Raw genomic sequence first — 19067 nt, 5'->3', positions numbered from 1 at the left:
ACTGGCACACGGAAACACTGTCACTGAAAAGCGAACCTCAGTTTGGCAACAGGCGGATTTTCTCTCTCTCTCTCTCTCTCTCTCTCTCTCTCTCTCTCTCCCTCCCTCTCCCTCTCGTATTATTCGGAAGCTCGGCGGGCAAAACAAAAGAGCAACCCTGCGGTTCTCGCAAGCGTCCGACGCGTTGGTGCCGTCTCCTACAATTAGACTTTGTCAGGCGGACAATTAGCCGGGCTAATCAGTGGCTAACAGAAAGCGTCCGCCGCTAATTCAATTAGAGCGGCGCCAGCCTCTCGCTCGGCCGTTTTTCAATTCGTCTGAAAAAATGGAATTTTGGGAAAAAAAAACTTGAAGGACTTGGACGAGCCGCATCCTGCCCATTTTTCGCAGTCTTCGTTTTTTGTTTTCCTGGCGGAGCAACCTCGCTTAATCAATCATCCAAAAAAGGAAAACCTCAATCAATCTGCTGAGCTCTGTGTACAGCCTGCCTGCAAAAACATTCCGCTCGAGCTTCCTTGCGGGGAGGCATAGCGGACCCCTTTGCGACGTCGCTTGGGGTCAGAAGTGCATATAGTGAAAATAGACAAAACCTCGTCTCGGACTCTGAGGCATTTTTTGACACCCAGATTGACACCCTGCACACCTTCTTGACTAGTTGGTTCATTATTTTTAATTTTATGAAGCAAAGTTGTTGTTTTTTTTTGTTGGAAATGGTTCAAAATAGTTGGCAAAGCAGCAAAATGCTGGAGAAAATTATTGAAAGACGCCTTGCTGAAAAGACATGTTGCTGTTCAATTTAGAAGCAAACCCCGAATTTAAAAAAGATACCGGTCATTTTTTTTCTGTTCCGTTATTATTTTTCTTTGATATATGTGAAGTCTTGGTCTTGTCTCGATACTCTCTGGTCTTGATAACGCCTTGGTCTCGGTTGGTACCGCCTTGACTACAGCACTAGCGTATATAGTTTAAAAGAAGCAAAACTGGCCCGGAGATGCCGACGCTGTTTGCAGTGAAGGGGTCGTTTACTGCATTACGCGGGACCTTTGAAGGTGCAACAGCGGGTCATCGCCGCGCTACGCCGAGTCGCCCTTTAAACGGCGGCGGCCGCGGCCGCAGTTGCGCAACGCCTCCGGAGCGACGGGCAGACAGACTTGCGTCGACGTTGCTCATCGAGGCCGACTGGAAACGCGGCGCCTTTCAGCGGCTTACATCAGCAGGCGGCGGCGCTAAAGATCGCGGCAGCACATCAAACGCTAATGCGAGGCCATTACGAAACTTATTACAATTTTGTGCGCCCGCCCTCCCCCGCCAGTTCCCCGACGCCTCGCCCCGGCCTGATTTGCCCGCTTCCCGCCCTCGCCGAGCCAGACAGCTGTCAGCAGCTGTTGTTTTTCCTCCAGACCCTCTTCATGCTAAGTACATTCAGTGGCTCGTGTGGAAACGGCAGCGTTTTAGAATTCCGCTCCTCCTCCTCCTCCTCCTCCTCCTGCTCAGTCCTCCTCCTCTTCCTCCTCACTGACGACTTCACTCTGCCTACACTGCCTCTCGTGTCCCGGCCAGCCTCTTAAAGCCGCACTCATTTATTCCTTTTGTTGCGTCCGTTCCTCCCGTATTTCTTCTCCTCCTCTGCCTCCTCTCCTGCCGCAGTCCGTCCTCGCCCACTCCGTCCCCTCGCCGTCTTCTGTCTTGCGCCCACCTCGCGCCAACAATGGGCCACTCAGTCGGAGCCCCCGAGCACAATGGTTCATCTCTGAGGATTGCGCCCATTACAGGGGGACAGCGAAAAAAAAAGAAGAAAAAAGCCAGAATGCACAGAACACAATGTGTCTTATGAGAGTTTTTTTTTCTTTTCTTTTCTTCTTTTCTTCTTTTTTTCTTTTTTTCGTTCTCCAGTCCCTGAAGCAACAAATGACTGCTGCCAACTGTGTCAAGTTCCCTCTGCCGCTCCCTGCAATTCTGCATTTTGAGCACATTTTTGTCCCGCTCGGGGTGTCATTGTGGTCGGCCTTCACGTTGGTCCCTTCGCCATTCAACATTTTTTCGAATCAAAAATACGACTGTAACCTGCGCTCTGGCAGGATGGAATTTTTCATTAAATTTTTTGAAAATTTGAAGCAAAGGGCCAAATTTTGCTTCCTGCCTCGTTGTGAACAAGGGGAGGGGAAACGAAGCTTAAATACGCAAGCGGAAGGGGTGGGGGGGGACACGAGACACAGGCGGGACCCAGAGGTGAGACTCCTCCCCCGGCGAGACGACGGCGCCACCATCTGAGACTTTTCCGCGGGTCACAGCGCTCCGCTCGCGCCATTTAATCCAGGTGCTTTTTCATTATCCTGTGTCCTGTGTTTCCTCCGTGACTCACAGCCTCGTATCTTTTTCATCTCCGGGCAACAAAAGGAAGAAGGAGGGGGGGGGGGGGAACGGGAGGGAGGGGGTTTTATCACAGCTTCCTGTGATAAAACCCAGAATTAATAAACGCCGGCACATTCCTGCAGTACTTCTGTTCGTCTCGCCACTTCACCCGAGGAACAAAGTGGCCGAGCGCTGGCACTGTAATGAGCTTTTAATGATTCTTAATGGCACTCGCACCTTGCTTTTGTCTCCCGCCGTGAGTCCTCCTCGCTATTTCCGGGCGAGTTTGAGGCAGGGCAGCTACACGGGGGGACCGGGGGGGGGTCGACGTGTCGCGGCTTCTTAAGCGAGACGTCGCCTTCTGTTTTCCTCCTCTTGTCTACTTTTTAATTTTTTTTATTTTGTCGCAACATCGAGGGAGCTGATTTGTTGGAAATCTGAGAGTGATTTGGAGAAAAGCTGCCTGTTGCAGCTCTGGCGATCCAGCTGCTGGACACCGGCTTTGTTTGCGAGTCAAAGTATATGCATGTTTTTTCTTAGTATTTCAGATCAGGATGAAACGGTTATGCGCCGCGTCATGATGACATCTCAGCGAGCTCCGTAGACTCACGGCGTTGCACTACTAGCGGTGTATATAGAGTAGGGTCATTTCCACACTTCTTTTTTCTAGAACGTCTTTATCTACTACAGCTTTTTGATCAATCAATTTTTTATTTTCTCGAGCCGTGATTGATACTCGCGCACAGCACGAGTGAAGTGGATCTTCACTCGGCGAGAAGGACCCCCCCCCCCCCCCCCCCCCAAACCACCACCACCACCACCACCACTACCACCCGTCCTTCGCAATTAGCAGAAGCGCTGCTCAGCACCCACGTCGGCCGGCCTCATGCTACAAGTGCTGGTGTGTGTGGTTTGCGTGCGCGGTGGCTGCGAGGCCCCGGGAATAGCTCTGGCTTGGAATGTTCTCTCTCTCTCTCCTCTCTCCCTCTCTCTCTCTCTCTCTCTCTCTCACACACACACACACAGAGGCACAGATCTTCCCTCAATACACTTTGAGCAGCCTCCCTCCCTTTAAACCCCCCCCCCCCCTTCTTTCTTTTTTTGTTACTGCCTGTGTGCACACCGGGGGTGTCTTTACCTCTCCCAGAGGCCAGCGAGGCAGAGCAGCCAAGGCCTGGCCATAAAACACACCGTGAACTCTCTCCCAGAAGAGGACAAACACGAGAAGTCCTCCTCCTCTCGCGTGTCTCGACACGGAACCCGGCGTGGAACCGGCGCCGAAATTCTATATTCTCTTTCACTTTGCGGTGTTTATGATGTACACCGTCACGGGGAGAGCAGCGCCGTGCCGTGCCGTGCCGTGCCGTGCCGCTGGCCTTCAGCCAGGCTATTACTGCAAGAATGCGGGATCCAGTGTGCCAAGCGTGAGGTGGAAGAGTTTAGCTTTTTTTTTTTTATATTTCATCTATTTTCTTCACTTTGCCTCTCGCCGCCCGCCTCTGGTGGCGGCTAACTCCGCCTGTCGCCAGCATGAGTGGCCCCTCGCCGTCCCCGGGGGTGCTAACAGTCATCCCATGAATAGATAACATCAGCATCAGTGGGGGGGGGAGGCGCCCTCCCCTCCCCTAGAGGTCGCCGTGAAATTAAATGGGAGAAGCCAGAGCCGCCGTCGCAGGAGAGCCATTCCTTTTTCTACACTGCCGTGAAGTATAAAAGACATTCCTGCCTTCTCTCTCTCTCTCACCCCCCCCCCCCCCCCCCTCCCAATTGCATGTAAATCCCGTTGACATCCCACTCTGGGGACTTGCATTTTATGTCTTTAAAAAAAAACGCTCCTTCCCGCTCCCTCGTAAATCAAATCGGCGCTCCACTGCTCTGCGCATCTGCCTTTCATGGGAAAAAAAAAATCCATCCAGGTTTCTTCTCGACGTGCACCTTAATTGGATTCAGCGTCTTGTGTTTAACGCCACTGAATAACCGGTGAGAAATGGAGCGCCGCGGGGGTTTACGGTTTAAAATTCTGATCTGGTGAAGACATATTGTCAAAAGTGTTTGTCTGTTCCCTTCTGGTTTTAATCCATCCCTCCCTCTCCGTCTCCACAAGAGAGTCGGTATCGGGAATCAGAAGCATCACGCTGGGTTCTCTTTAAAGTTTTTATTTGATATCTTTTTTGCCGCGCAATCTCAAGCATCAAGACCGACGGCTTGAAATTGGTTCTATTAAGCCATTGATATTTCTCCAGCGTTCTTCGCGCTGCTTCAAAGTGACGCGGCGCCAATTGTTTCTGGTGTTGCGACTTCTTTGTGATTTATTTTTTATTATTATTTTATTTAATTCCTATTGGGGAAACTCACGCCGCTCCCTGTCTTTTCTCCTTGTGTCTCGGCAGGAGGCGGAGTGGCACTGTGACGAGTTCACCAAAGGAGCCTGCTTCAGCCGCGGAAAATCAGAGGTAGGTTCGAGTGCTGCCTCGGCAATCAGAATTTCACGCTGTTGTACGCCGTCTCATCAAACTTGTGTCTCTGTGATGGGAGGGGGGGGGGTGAATAATTTTGCTCTTTTAGAACAAATCTTCCCCTCGGCGAAAGTATTAAATTATTACAAGGGGTTTTTCTTGGCTATTTGGCAGCTATTAGAGGTAATACGCAGCGCTAAAGTCAATTCAATCAATATTAGCGATTGTTCTCCATTACTGTCATCTGCCTTGTTATTACTTGGGGTTGACTTCAAGGTAAAATTCAATAGACTGCTGTATTTCATCTGCTCACCCTACGTTTTTTATCAGTGTCTGCCTGCTTTAAAGCACAGCACTGATCTTTCACGACAGAAGCTAATTGTGGGATTGCATTTTCTTTCTGCGGACTACAGTTAGCGATTCTAAGCAGAAAAAAAAAAATCAGATTGACAAGCCAAGCCAAATTCCAGTTTACAGTGTTATGACAGGCCGACGTGTGTTTGTCTTGCGCTTCGATATCCGAAGCGCCTCGTAGCCCCCGAGAGTTGACTCGGGTGGGGGGGGGGGGGGGGTGTATCTGTTGACACACCGGCTGCTAAAGAAGCTCTCATTCAATATCCATCCCTTTTAAAAGCTCCCTCATGATTAGCTTCCCCGGCCGGTGCCGGGTTGTAGGTATTCACACTCTGTTTTGGCTGAGCCTCTGTGTGGGTTTCTGTTACACTGCACGACTGTCAACAACTTCCTCCAGTCACTGACAACTTCTTTTTTTGAAACAATCGACATTGATGGCTGGTTTCAGGCTAGCTGGGTAGCGCAGAAACACATCGAATGAACAGAACCGCAGCTGGGCAGGACCTCCACCGTCACGTCAGTGTTGGGTTCCTGAGTCGGACCCTTCACTGTCTGTTTCTAAACTCTTAGATCCTGGACTCAATAAAGCTGCTGCTTTATGTTTAGCTCTTCTTGACCCACATTGACAACATTGTCCACTGAGCTGTTTTCAACTGCTCTTGATTAAAACCGGGGCGCAAAATAAATGCAAACCGCAGACAGGCTTGTTGTGCTCCGGGGGGCGGGGAGTGGTTCTTTCTAAAAGGCAAAAAAAGAAAAAAGGCCAGTGGAAAAGACCACGCAAACACACAATGACATTTAGAATCCATCTAAAGGTCCCGTTTTCAAATCAAATTTTTCATCCCAGTGTCTCTTGGAGCAGCCCGGCATGATTCGAGAAAAGCCCTCTCTAAATCTGCAGTAAACAACGTATTATTATTATATGTCCAGATTTGCTCGCTCCATCGTGAGATCGCAAAAGGGCCTGGACCGAAAAAGTACATCATGCGTGGGAAACCAGCGTTGGCCGACGGAACAAAGTGATTTCTTTGCTAATCGAGGGACCTTTAAATTTCGCTCTGACTCCCCACCAAAAGGCGCAGGAATTAGCAGCAGATGGGAGGGTCTAACGAGGGCGCCGCCCCTCGTACGAGTTCACGAAGTACAAGTTTCCCGTAGCATCTCCCCTCCTTTGTTTTGTTTGCCGCTCGTGCTCTTTAAATTATGTCATCGGCTTGAATGAATCGGCTGACGAACGACAGCAAAAAAAAAAATTAAAAAAAAGATGCGACGCCATCTGTTCTCGTGGATGAACTGACTACAAATTGCAAACAGTCATGTTCTGCACAGTTTCTGACAATAAAAAAAAAAAAAATTGCCATGATGATAAATCGTGTTCGGTTGACGGCGGGGGGGGGGGGGGGTTTTCTTTTCTTTCTTTTTTTTTTTTTTAACGTGGGGTTAACGTCTCATCTTTCAATTTAAGAAACAGTGAAAGCAGCTGTTTATTGCTCCGCCTCGCCGTGTTGCGGGTTTGGTTCTGTTTGACGGCTCGCGCATGCAGCAACGCCGCCGACGCCCAGCGGGCCGGGACGTTCCCACAAGCAGACGAGCGAGTCACGACTCTTTAACTAACCACTAAGCTTGACGCAGAAGTGGCAAATCTTCCCGGAGCGTGTCGATCAAATAGCCCATTAGAGCAATAAAGAACGTTATGGGGCCGATGATGAAACATACTTGAAGTCTGTAGCAACATGTAAGGAAGGGGGGGGGGGGATCTTTCCCTGTGAAACCGACTCGGGAACGTCTGTTGGTGCCGAAGACGACTCGCAGGTGAACCCCCCCCCCCGCTGGCCGCCGTGTGTTTATCCCCCCTGTGATTGGCGGGTTAGGGAGCCTTAATGGGCACTGGCTCGCACTGGCCGGTCCTGGGAGCCGCAGTGAATTACAGACTGAAGACACTTCAGCGCTGCCAGACTTGCTGCCCCCGTCTGAGAAGCCGAATTGTTTTGTTTTTTTTCCGACGCGCGCTGAGAATAGCATTAAAAGACTTTATCCTCCCGCAACTGACAGCGCCTCTGTGCTTTATTACCCAGCTCGCCGCCCGGCAATATACCATCACTTAAGCCATTACAGTGATACCGTACCTGGGCTTTGAGTGAATTTACAAGCCATAGAATTTTTTTTTTTTTTTCTCCCCTCCTCCTTAATACACGCTCCTCTCCCCGGAGTCCTTGATTTATTTCAGCTGGAAGAAAAGAACGAGACTTGAATTGACTTGACAGCCTTGATTGCAGCCTTGGTTTGTTTTTGTTTTTTTTGTTTTGTTTTATAACTCCAAGACGCTGTATCGGCGAGTCGTGCGAGGGACATTTGTCAGGAAGTTCTCATAAACCGGCGGCGACCGTGCGCCCGTGCGAATATTAAACAGGCCGTTATTTACTGTGGAAACAAACCGCCGAGCAGAATCGAATTTGCGGGAACGGAGAAGCAGCCCCGCGCAGATTTTGTGGGCACATGCAACAAAGCGTCAGCGGCGCACACATGCTCACAAACCCGGGCGCGGAGAAAACGAGCCGTTTTATGAGCAGGCCTCCGTCTTGATAGCAGGGGGGGGGGGGGGGGGGCTATAAAAGCGCACCCCCCACCCCGCTCTCCACTGCTCCTTCCAGTGCTAAATCAGAGCCTGGGAAAAAAGAGGAGGAGTGGTGGGTGGGGTCGGGGGGGTCAACCCTGGGCACCTCCAGTGACTCGGACAGTAGCAGATTTACAAGGTTTTAAATTTCGGCCATGGGGGGCCCCCCCATCCCGCCGACCATGGCGGCGGAGCTCCTCGGAGGGCGAGGACGCACGCCACCGTGTCCCAGGACCGGAAACCGAACCCCAGTTCCAGTGACACGGAGGCCGGCGTCTGCCGTTACATTTTCTCCGTTTTGTAAATAGAAAATTCCTCGACTCGACGGCAGCGACTCGAGTTCAAGGCGTTCAGTCGCAGTCAATCATTTCTGTCATTCTCTGCGTGTGTGTGTGTGCATTTAAAGCAGTTTGGCTGGAATGCGCAGAGGGAGCCAGAAAAGAAAAAAAGAAAATGAGCTTCTCACTGATTATGGAAACTTTAATCAGTGATTTTAAACGCCACTGTGTCCTCAGCCTGCCAAAACAAAGTCCTTCTTTTACCTCTTCGTGCTATTTGTGCTCTTATAAATATTCAGCTCCTGGACGTCAGCCCTTTGCGATGTCACAATGCAACGACGTTAAAAAAAAGAAAAATGCTTTCCTATAGCAAATTTCAGTCCTTACTTTTTGCTCGACTCGCTTTTCTGGGCGCGCGATCGAACGAAGCGCGCGTTTCTGCAAAACGTGCCCTTTGTGATGTCAGAAAGGGCACTCCGCCGTCGCCTCTCCCTCCCTCGGCGTCGGCGATGGAAAATGAAGCGCCGAAAATCGGTGGGGTAAGAGACCTCTCAGTGACGTTTAGAGGCAAAGTGTCCATTGATTGGTCGATGGAGAGGGGAAACTCATGAAGGAGCAGAAATCGTCGGGCACTTTTCACTTTCTGACTAATCAGCCAGCCGGCTGAACTACCTTGCTCTCCTTCAACCCCCCCCCCAATCTGGACCCTCTCCGCTTAAGATGTGACAGAGCCGAGCCGCGTCGGCATTAGCCCTGATTGGACTCTGTCAGGCTCGGCCACGTCTCGCCGGCTTCCCACCCGCAGCAGTCGCTGCTGTTTGTCTGCAAAAAAAAAAAAAAAAAGCAGTGTAGTTTGCAAAGCCGTGCCTCGTGTCGCCGCTCTTCAGCGGACGGATAACGGAGCCACGCTGTGGTGTTTTTGTTTTGTTTTTTTTCCGTACAGGAGGAGTGCCAGAACTACATCAGGGTGCTGCTGGTGAACGGGAACAGGCTGTTTACCTGCGGAACCAACGCCTTCACCCCCATCTGCACCAACCGGACGGTAAGGACACCCTTTGTGCTTTACCTTTGTTTACATGAGCGGCGCCCTCACCCCGAGGCTTCGCCCGAGGCCTCGGATAAACCCAACATGTCGTTTCTCGCAACGGTCGTGGCACGCATTTGCTCCGGGCTCGCACATTTTTTTTTTATCGCCTCTGCACAGATGCACGTTGAGGTTTTCACGCGCTGACCTCTGTGAATAGGGAGTTTCTTGAAAGTGAAGAAACACGTTGCCCTGACATGCAAGCCACTACACCAAACCCTCGCTAATGATGTCAAACAGCAAGAAGCGTGGCCTCGTTCAGCGCCTGTTCCTGTGGCGCCTGCATTGCCGCCGTGTGCATTCAAATGTCAGTAAACAAACTCTTAAACGGGTCAATGAACCCTTATTGACAGAACTGGATACCCGACTGGCAATATGGCGACGTGCCAATTTTTTCCATACGAAACTAAAGGACAGGATGACTATGACCTGAAAGGCGAATTATAGCAAATCTGTCTATTGTAGATTTTTCAGTTATGGTCTTTTAGTCGATGAAGGCCAGAAAATCACCAGAAAAGAGTTTATTCGTTCCGAAAGTGACGTTCCCCAGGAACGTTCCGATTGGCCAAATAGATCATGTGAGTTACACAAGCATGATGGGAAGCGACACTACTGCGCATTGCTCTATGGGCCCATTAATGCGGAAGTCAAAATAGGTAAACTGGGATTTTGTGGGCGGGATTTGGCTGAAAGGTCACTAAACTTAGCAAAATATTCCCCCATTTTTTTAAAAAAAATTTCTGTGTTAATCTCAGCCATGATTCCAGGAATTCACAGCAGTTACGCGGTTCATCAATTTCCCCTCTGCCCGTGCGCTCCTTCCCTTCTGTAATTTGTCACATTTTGCCTGTCGGGGGACATGAATTTTCTCTCCTGGAAGACGTCTTAATTGGTTATTAGCCTTCAATAACGGCGATATTTCAAGCTGGGTGAGCTCGACAGCATTGCGGACAAGAGGTGTTATTGACTCGGTTGACAGCGTGGGAAGAGAAGGTCGGGGCTGATGGGCTCTCTGAATGGAGGTGACGGCGTTCCACTCGTGTTCTGCGACAGATTGGTCTCATTTTGAGCCTTAAACACCTCTGATAGTTCTGCCGTTATGCTTTGCCGTCCTTTTAAATCCAGTGAATTTCCTGGGGGTTTTATTTGTGAGATCGCCCTCAGCCTGTCAAAGGAATCGAACGCAGATACACGCAAGAGCAAGAATTGAGAGTGCGGAACGAGAGCCTCGCGAAGCGTCGACATTTCCCGCACGCTGCGGAAGCGGCCTGAAAATCAAGCGCGAGAACACAAAGCGGCTCGGCGCTCAGGTGTAGTTGTCACAGAGGCAAATGCCAGAGGTTGATTCTGTCAGCGTCAGCCGCGGCCTGTTTGATTTATCGTCGACTCCAAGTGTTCAGTCACTTCCGCGGGAGTTGCGTCGAATGTCAAAAGCGGCGGAGAAATTCGCCGCCTGCGACGCAGAAGAAGGCAGTTCTGGAAATGTGAAAGTGGGAAGCGCGAGCTTGGATTGACAGAACGATAGAATTTGATGGAATACAAAGGAAGAAATGATGATGATTTTTTTTTTTTCTTCAGTTTTTGCTGGCGGGTTTCATTTGGATGCAATGCTCTGCCAAACGTTGCAGGGTGAATGAATCATTGCATTGACCTGCAGCTCTGTGTAGATAGATACGTCTTTCTTAAGCTGCACGACAAGTCACTTCTTTTTTTTATCGGTTTGGTTATTTATTTTTTTTTTTTAATGATCGTTATCGCTCAGCACAGACCCAAACTGACTCTGGCAAATCATTCACTCCTTGAGAGAGCAGACGGCATCTCATGCCCCTGAACCCTCTCGCAAAATTTACGAACTACGAAAGGAAGAAAAATGAACTTTTTTTTTCTCCAAAAATTAAACTGGTCGTTGCACCGTCAAGCCACCACAGGTGGCTGGCGCTTGTGGATTTTCTGCACACTGACGCCCGATTCATTCTTGGACCTGAAACACTGGAATCTCGTGGCTACCTGGAAACACACGTGTGCAGCCACTTTGAGGGAGGTCGGAGGAGAAGGAGGAGGAGGAAGAGGAGGAAGAGGAGGAGGAGGCCGAGTCGGAGCTTCCTCTCACGCTGACATTTGTTTTTGTCCAAAAAAGCGCCGCACCCCAAAGGTCGCCGGCTCATAACGCTGTTTACCGCCGTGAAAATACACATGGTTGAAATGTCACGGCGTTATTATGGCAGTATTTCATCAGCCGCTGTCATATTTACCCGCCGAGCATCGGCTAATGTGAAACAATGGCCGGGGCCACGGCGACAAGCGGCGAATCAGACGGCGACAGATTTACTATCAGGCGTGATTGATGAGCGCCGTGCGGGGCAGGGAGGTGGGGGTGGGGTGGGGGTGGTCCGGGGAGGTGGGGTGGTGGGCGGCGCCGTCGGCTGAATTCTTCATTAGTTTCACAAGTGCTCGGAGGTTACAGATTAAACAGCTGTTTAGCTCCGCCGACTTTGCGCCGCGCTGTCATCAGCGGGGACGGCGGCGCTAATGAGAGCGATCGCGGCGCTGAGCAAAGTTTCCTTTTTCATTCTTCTTCTTCTGTGAGGGAGATTAGAAAGGCAGGGCGGGCGTGTTTACATGAAGGAGCCCCGTTAATCCGTTTAACAGCCCTGTGATTGTTTTTCAGATGAGATCGCGTAGGCGCTTGATTATTATTATCATTTCTTTTTTTCTTTTTTTTTGCCCGCCTTTGGAACTTAATGTTCAAAGACGTCCCCTTGAAGTTCTGGACTCGGAGCCTGTCAGTGCAGATTCGGTTTTGAGTGTACAGTCTTTTTATATTGTGTGCGTGTTCTGGTCAGTTTTGCCAGTTTTGACCTCGACGAACAAAAAAAAATTAAAATTGCAAGTTCAAATGGCCCTTCGCCAATCTGTATGCAGAGATTGCAACAATAAATAAATAGATATACTAGCATAATTTTTCCCTTTTCAATTTAATTGGTATTATACTGACGTTTCTCCTCCTGCGCTCTCTCACACCCCCAACAACAGCAAATTTCTCCACCTTTTGTTTTCCAGCCACAGTCACTCCAAGGAGATAAAAGCTTTGTTGTATGAAAGATGCCCATACTTAAAAAAAAAAAAAAAAAAAAAGGTGGTCTCCTAAATTTACTCAGACGTATGAGTGGTCGGCTGAGTCAGGATAACGTCCATGCGCTGGACGCAAAACTCATTAAAAGGAAAAATGGGCTGAACCTGGGAAGAAAAAAAACATTTATATAATGACGTTACGAGAAATGCAGCGTAACAGCAGAGAAACTCAGTCATGTGTCACGAGGAGATTGATGCCGCTTTTGTGCATCGTTTGACGCCGGGACCAATTAGTGTAGCTTATCACGAAAATCATAAAGGAGCTGTCGGCGACGTCAGCGCCGCGAGTGACAGAAGAGTCTGGATGTTCATTATACGGCTGATGGTAGAAATTGTGCTTCGACTTTATCTAAATCCACTTAGCGTGGCTGTTATGCTCATGAAAAAGCCACTGGCTTCATTTTTCAGCCCCCCCCCCTCAAACATCCAAAAGGCACAAAAAATCTGGCTCCTATCACAGTGGAAGGACTACGTATCATAATACAGTCTGAACGTCGTTATCACACGTGTTTGACATTTTTGATTCGAGCAAGCAGTCCTGCAGTAGCCAATGAGAGCAGACCGGGGAAGTTAACTTTCATTAAATTGCTGTGGATAATTTTGGGTTATTTATTTTTTTCCCACCTCATTGTGGTCTTCCACAAATTTGTAATCTCTGACTTTCTTTTTTTTTTTGTTTTGTTTTTATCATTTTATTCTTCTGAGAGAAACGTACAAAATAGTTTCAACACAAACATACATTTACAGCACGGCAGGCAGACGCGACGTGCAGTTTGAATCTCTGACTTTCTTTTCGAGTCTTTGGACTCGATGATCACCTTGCGCGGCCGCCGCGGAGATGTGACCGGATTTATTCTAAGGAGAAGAAATAACGAGAAAACATCCACCGGAGCGTTGCACAGCTGTTCGCTGCCCCTATAGAGACCACTTTCATCCCGCTTTCTGAAAGAGAAAAATGCAACGGATGCATTTGTCAGCCTCATTATCGCCCCTCGTCTCAGCTTTTCTAAATGACCCAATTGACCTGAGAGCGGTTATTCCGGGCCGGCAGACCCGAGTTTTCCTGTCAATAACGGGCTTTTCATCGGGCGCTGGCTCAGGCCGGGCCCGTTCTGTGCAGGCAGCGAGAGTTAACCAAACCTCTGATCCAAATCGACCGGCTCCAGGAAATTGGCCAAAGAAATCAGCTCTCTTTTCACCCGGGCACACGCTACAAATAGAGTCTGATCCGCTCGGAAGGGGGTTGTTTAAATGTGAAAAAACATGTAAAGAGGGGGGGGAGGGGGTGAGCCGCGAATCACGAGGAAAGGAAGGAGGAGGGAAAAAATTTAGCACCTTCACTGGTGACAAATTGCGCATCCAATTGCATTAATTTGCAAATCTTGACACCTGAGATTAGTGGAATACTTTCATTCCGCGTCGTGCGTCTGCCCTCACGACTTAAATGAACGACAACGCTGCCGCTAATCCTCTTTCTTTACTCTCATCAGCTAATTGCTATTTGATGGCCCAAATAATTCATTTTTGTTACTCGAGACGGGTTCGTTGAGCTGCTGTTTGTGTATTTTTTTCCTCTGGCAGCCGGGTTTGACCTCGCGCTCAAAAGCGCAGAGCGATCGAGCCCCTTTTGAGCTGGAGGCTTCTCAAACATGTGGTACAATAGCATTACGCACACAGCTGACTTTCCGGCGGAGGCTTCAGAAAGCGAAACCAAAAGACATCAACGCAGCCAAGACTAACTTTATTTAAGGCGGCGCTTTCAGGCATTGAATTATTAACAGGTGCCGCGGCGGCGGCGGCGGCGGAGCTGCTTTTGGAGCGGCGGCGCCTCTGCCTCTGTGTTCCACTTTCTTTCTTTCTTTCTTTCCTTCTTTCTTTTTTCCCCGCTAATGATCCTAAAACGTCCTCTCTGATTAGGTTTCCCTGCCGCCGAGCAGTTTGCTCGCACGCATCTCGGCGCGTTCTCCTCGGCGGACGTCAACAAAACAAAACATAACGAGACGGAGAACTGCGGGGTTTGCTTTATATTTTTGTTGATGCTGTTCTGTTTTGTTTTTTCAATCCTACGGAATTTCCATATCGACGGCAACAAACGAGAACATCCGCAGACGTCTCCGGTTTGCATTTTAATGCCGCGTCGTGGCGCCGCATTCTCATGCAGGAGGCCTTTTTTCTCCAGCTTTTTTTCCTCACGCCCTCATAAAAAAAATAAAAATACAAAACAATGATCCATTATTTAGTCATGGAAGGAGAAAGCGCCTCACTCTGAAATGCACCGGCTCTTATTGTTTTCACTTATTAGCTCCGGCGGGCTGCTGCCATAAAAGCGGTTATTTCCCTGGCAGTGTCTGCATCCCATCACTGCCTGTTTATTCCCCCTCCATTAAACACCTGCAACATTAACACTCACACACTCACACACACACACACACACACACACCATCCCCTCCACCGTCTCATCCCTCTCTCTCCTTCTCTCTCTCTCTCTCTCTCTCTCTCTCTCTGTCCCCTATCCCAGCTGACGAACTTGACGGAGATCCACGACCAGATCAGCGGTATGGCCCGCTGCCCCTACAACCCGTTGCACAACTCCACCGCGCTCATCACCTCCAGCGGGGAGCTGTACGCCGCCACCGCCATGGACTTCTCCGGGCGGGACCCGGCCATCTACCGCAGCCTGGGGGCCCTGCCGCCGCTGCGCACCGCGCAGTACAACTCCAAGTGGCTGAACGGTAAAGGGGCGCGGGGGCGGAATGTGGGGCTTCTGCACACAGCCGCTCCAAAGTGAAGCCAAAGCTTTATTGTTAAATGTGGAAATTTCACCCAGTTCTGATAAAAAAAACAACCCAAAAAAACAGCTGCAGTTTGTAGCAGATTAGCACCTTTTGCCCCCTGCAACGCAATCGTCTCCTAAACTGACCTCACTTTTGTATTCTAGAGGCTTTTCACTTATGCGCTCAATATGTATATATAAGTTGTTTAGTGCACGGTACAATTGCAATTTTTCACGTGTGAAGCGCACGAGCCGTAATTCTCGTAAAATCTCGTCCCGCGAGATCCCAAATTGAGGAGGATGGAGGTGCAAAACTTTTTTCTGTCGCTGTTGCCATCAGGAGACGGTTGATATTCCGCCTCCTCCTCCGTCCAAACATAACACTCCAATTTCGCTTGAAGTGAACTGGTCACGTGACCCCGTGAATGCGGAAAAAGTGTTTCCATGACACTTTTGCGATATACCTCCAAATTGATACGTCTGAAAAACCACCTCACGAGAGCGTCAAAACCTTTTAGCATCATTTGAGAAAACTGAAAAAACTCAATGTTGCTTGTCTGGTCTTTAAGAACTATTTATCCATACACGAAGCTGGTTGGCATCCCATGAAAATCACTCGCCTGATTGAAAACACACCCGTGGACGTCGGCGAGAGGTGAAATCTGCGTGCTGCAGCTGCGAGGCCGGAGAGAGTTTGCGAAAAATCCCCATGAAGTCGTACAAACACAACAAAAGCCTTGATTGCGTTTGATTATCAGAGCCGCCGCCTATTTAGATTCCCGGATCCCCTTTCCGAAAAAGCGTAGGCGCCTTGCAGATGCGCGTGCAACGTGGGAGTCGGAATGTGCTCCTCTTAAAAGTTTGTTCTCCCACTCGGCGCACAAAGCGGTGCAGGCAATGCATCATTTTTTAGTTGTTTTTTTTTTTTTTTTTTTTTAAAAAGAGAGGGCGAGGCGTCCTTTCAGATGTTCTTTCTTGTTGCTGCTTTGTGTCTGCATGGTTCCTGCAAAGTTCCCGAGCAAGCTGTGTTTATCTCGCCCCCCTCCCCCCCCCCCCTCTCTCTCTTTGAGGAGCTTAAAAATTGTGAATTGCTCGCAAATCAATGCCCTCTCCTCTGAACGCTCGACGTGACATCAAGCTCAAGAAGAGAGCGAAGAAAAAGAACCTGTGACTGCTAAGAGCGGCTTACAAAATAAAAAAGAGCTTTGAGGCGTTGACGGAGGAGCAGGTCAGTCGGCGTCTTGTCAGCGAGTGGCTTTTTATCTGATTCGCATTTAGGCTAAATTGAAAAAAATAAATTAAAAGCCACCATGTATATCCCTTGGAAGCGGCCTTGTGGGAGAAGGCTTAATAACTAATTTTATGGCGAATTGATTTTTTTTTTTTCGCCGCCCCTCCGCCGCCCCCCTCATGCGCTGCCCTGCGGAGGGCGGGGGTGAGGACTGCAGGGTGAGGGAGGGAAAGGAGGGATGCCTTAATTTAAAGGTGAATTAAATCACGTTCACTGTCACCGGGAATAATAATAAAAAAAAAAAAAAAATCAAAGCGCGGTTTGGCTCCAATAACGTCACCCATACATAAAGATGAACGCCTCGTCTGGCGGGCCGAGGTGAAAGCCATTACGCGCTACACCTGTTCCGACTCGTTCCTCGCGCTTACCTTTTAGCTTTTTGCGCGGCAGGCGGGGGGATGGGGCAGAAAAATGAGTTTTCCCTATTACAACACAACGGCCATTAATAATAACTCGCCGCCTGCCCGGCCTGTAGATATTAATCCCCATCACTCGCCGTGTGGGCGCTGGCGCGCGCCCGCGCACACCATGAGTCAATCCGTCACAACGCGCATCTCCCACCCCCTCCTTAAGTAATGTTCTGGAGCTTTTCTCACACCTTTTTTTTTTTTTTTCTCTCTCTCCCTCCCTCCTTCGCTCTCGCCCTTCCCTCCCCCATCGCAGAGCCCAACTTCGTCTCCTCCTACGACATCGGCAACTTCACCTACTTCTTCTTCCGGGAGAACGCGGTGGAGCACGACTGCGGCCGCACCGTCTTCTCGCGCGCCGGCCGCGTGTGCAAGAACGACATCGGCGGCCGCTTCCTGCTGGAGGACACGTGGACCACGTTCATGAAGGCGCGGCTCAACTGCTCGCGGCCCGGCGAGATCCCCTTCAACTACAACGAGCTGCAGGGCACCTTCTACCTGCCCGAGCTGGAGCTGCTCTACGGCATTTTCACCACCAACGTGTGAGTGGCGTCGCCTCAACGATCCCATTGAAGGCCAAACAAGGCTTAAAACCCCCAATAGCTGTCAAAGGACGTGCATGCATGCAGCTTTATATAGTTGTGGCTTGGATTTTATCTATGTTCAATCAGCCAATATCCTTTTTTTTAACCAGGTAAAAAGACTCATTGAGGCTAAAATCTCTTTATCAAGAGCAACCTGGCCAAGGGGGCAGCAAAAACAATGTTACAGCAATACATACAACAGCAGTCACAGATGTCCCGAGGCCGTGTGATTTTCATGACAAATATGTAAAACTGGGAAAAGGGCCGGAGGCTGGTGTAAAACATACACAAAAAAAACAAAACAACTAAAGGAAAAACACAAGCGCTCACGAAGCCTTCTGTAGTTCTTCAAAACGCAGTGGCGAGAAGTGCAATTTATTTAATACCTCCGCTTCTTTACAAATTAGATGTAATTAATTAATTGGACTCCCACTGTAATTAATCAACGTTCCAAAAATGTGTTCTAATGAAGTGATTACCGTTCATCTTGTCTCCCAGCCACAACCAATAATAACTACCGCAATGTTTGTCTTGCTCCAAATACAAAGTCTTAAAAAAAAATGTATGCGGTTAACTTTTACTGGGTGGGTGTTGAAAACAAGCACATAGTGAAATTTTATTTATTTGAAGACTTGTCATGTGCTCCACTCACATACTGTACATACAAAGAACTACTGGTTGAATGTTAAATATGGTTTTCAAGGCTAAACCAAAGCTAAATCAAGCCCCCCCACCAAAAAAAAAACAAACGCGCCCACCATATATAATTCAAAGCAGGTCTGGCATCCCGTCATCACCTCTGTAAATGCACTTCAGCTGCGTTTGCGTGGACTTGACATGCGACCTCCCCCTGCACCCCGAGTGCATTATGCCGAGCGACACATGACGACGACGACGACGACGACTAGCATGTCTAGCTGCCGAGCGTAACGTTTCCTTTAAATTAGATTACAGCCGGTGCCCATCCCGCGTGTTTGAATAGAATGAGCTTATCGTCATGTATTACAGCGCGCTGTGAAATAATAGCCCCGCTGTCTCTCATGCAAATGGAGAAGCGCGGAGAGACGAGCGCAGCCATGGATGAAGACGTATTTTCTATTTTCCCAAATAGCGCCTTCCCTTTGTTTTTTCTCTTTTAGACTCATCGCTCTCGCACTCGCACACACACACACACACACACACACACACACACACACACACACACACACACAGAGCATTTAGAAAAAGAGAAAACAGCTGAGTAATAGATTTTATATGGTCAGTGCCTGCACGCTGCTCCGGAAAAGGAGAAGTCTTTTGAAGGGTATTGGAAATGTTTCCCCCCCCCCCCACCCACAGGCACACAGTTTAATGAACAGCAGTGTCGGACTGTAATTCTCATTGGCCGGGGTCGTGCACGGCTTGGACTGCGACTTAATGCTCTCATTCCTTACGCTCGCTCGTCAGCTGGAGGAGACGAGCGGCACTTGTTGAAAGCGGCAGTTTGGGGAGAAAAAGACAAAAGAAAGCCGCAGCCGTGTTTCAGTGCAGGAGACGTCTTAATCAGTCGAGTCGGGGAAAAAAAACAACTTTTGGAAGACGGTGTCCCGTTGTTGGATTTATTGTCCAATGATCAGCCTCGCCAGTGATTGAGTAGAGCAATACAGCCGTCGAGCGGTAAACCTATAAATACCAACCGAGTCTTTAGCGTTGGGCCATTGTTTCCCTTTGGAATGCATGGCTTTTTCTCCCTAATGCTTTAC

The 19067-nt window shown here is 49.2% G+C and overlaps 1 protein-coding gene across 6 annotated transcripts in view; it reads left to right on the top strand.

The window, feature by feature from the left end:
• Window positions 1–19067, top strand: part of sema5a (sema domain, seven thrombospondin repeats (type 1 and type 1-like), transmembrane domain (TM) and short cytoplasmic domain, (semaphorin) 5A) — a 144532-nt gene that overhangs the window by 63125 nt on the left and 62340 nt on the right. For all 6 annotated transcript variants that reach the window (XR_012929459.1, XM_076051153.1, XM_076051151.1 and 3 more), the window contains 4 exons: window positions 4743–4805; window positions 8998–9096; window positions 14789–15002; window positions 16998–17283. Coding sequence is in view for 5 of the 6 variants with exons in the window: in XM_076051153.1 (XP_075907268.1) it covers window positions 4743–4805; window positions 8998–9096; window positions 14789–15002; window positions 16998–17283 (662 nt within the window). In the remaining variant the exon portion in view is untranslated. The remainder of the gene's footprint in view (window positions 1–4742; window positions 4806–8997; window positions 9097–14788; window positions 15003–16997; window positions 17284–19067) is intronic.

The sequence above is a fragment of the Nelusetta ayraudi genome, unplaced genomic scaffold, assembly GCF_046127955.1.
Source record: "Nelusetta ayraudi isolate G7.1 ecotype Tasmania unplaced genomic scaffold, CSIRO-AGI_Nayr_v1 ptg000132l, whole genome shotgun sequence".
In the NCBI taxonomy this organism is placed as follows: domain Eukaryota; kingdom Metazoa; phylum Chordata; class Actinopteri; order Tetraodontiformes; family Monacanthidae; genus Nelusetta; species Nelusetta ayraudi.
Note: the sequence above shows the minus strand (reverse complement) of the source record. Positions and strands in the feature narration are given on the sequence as shown.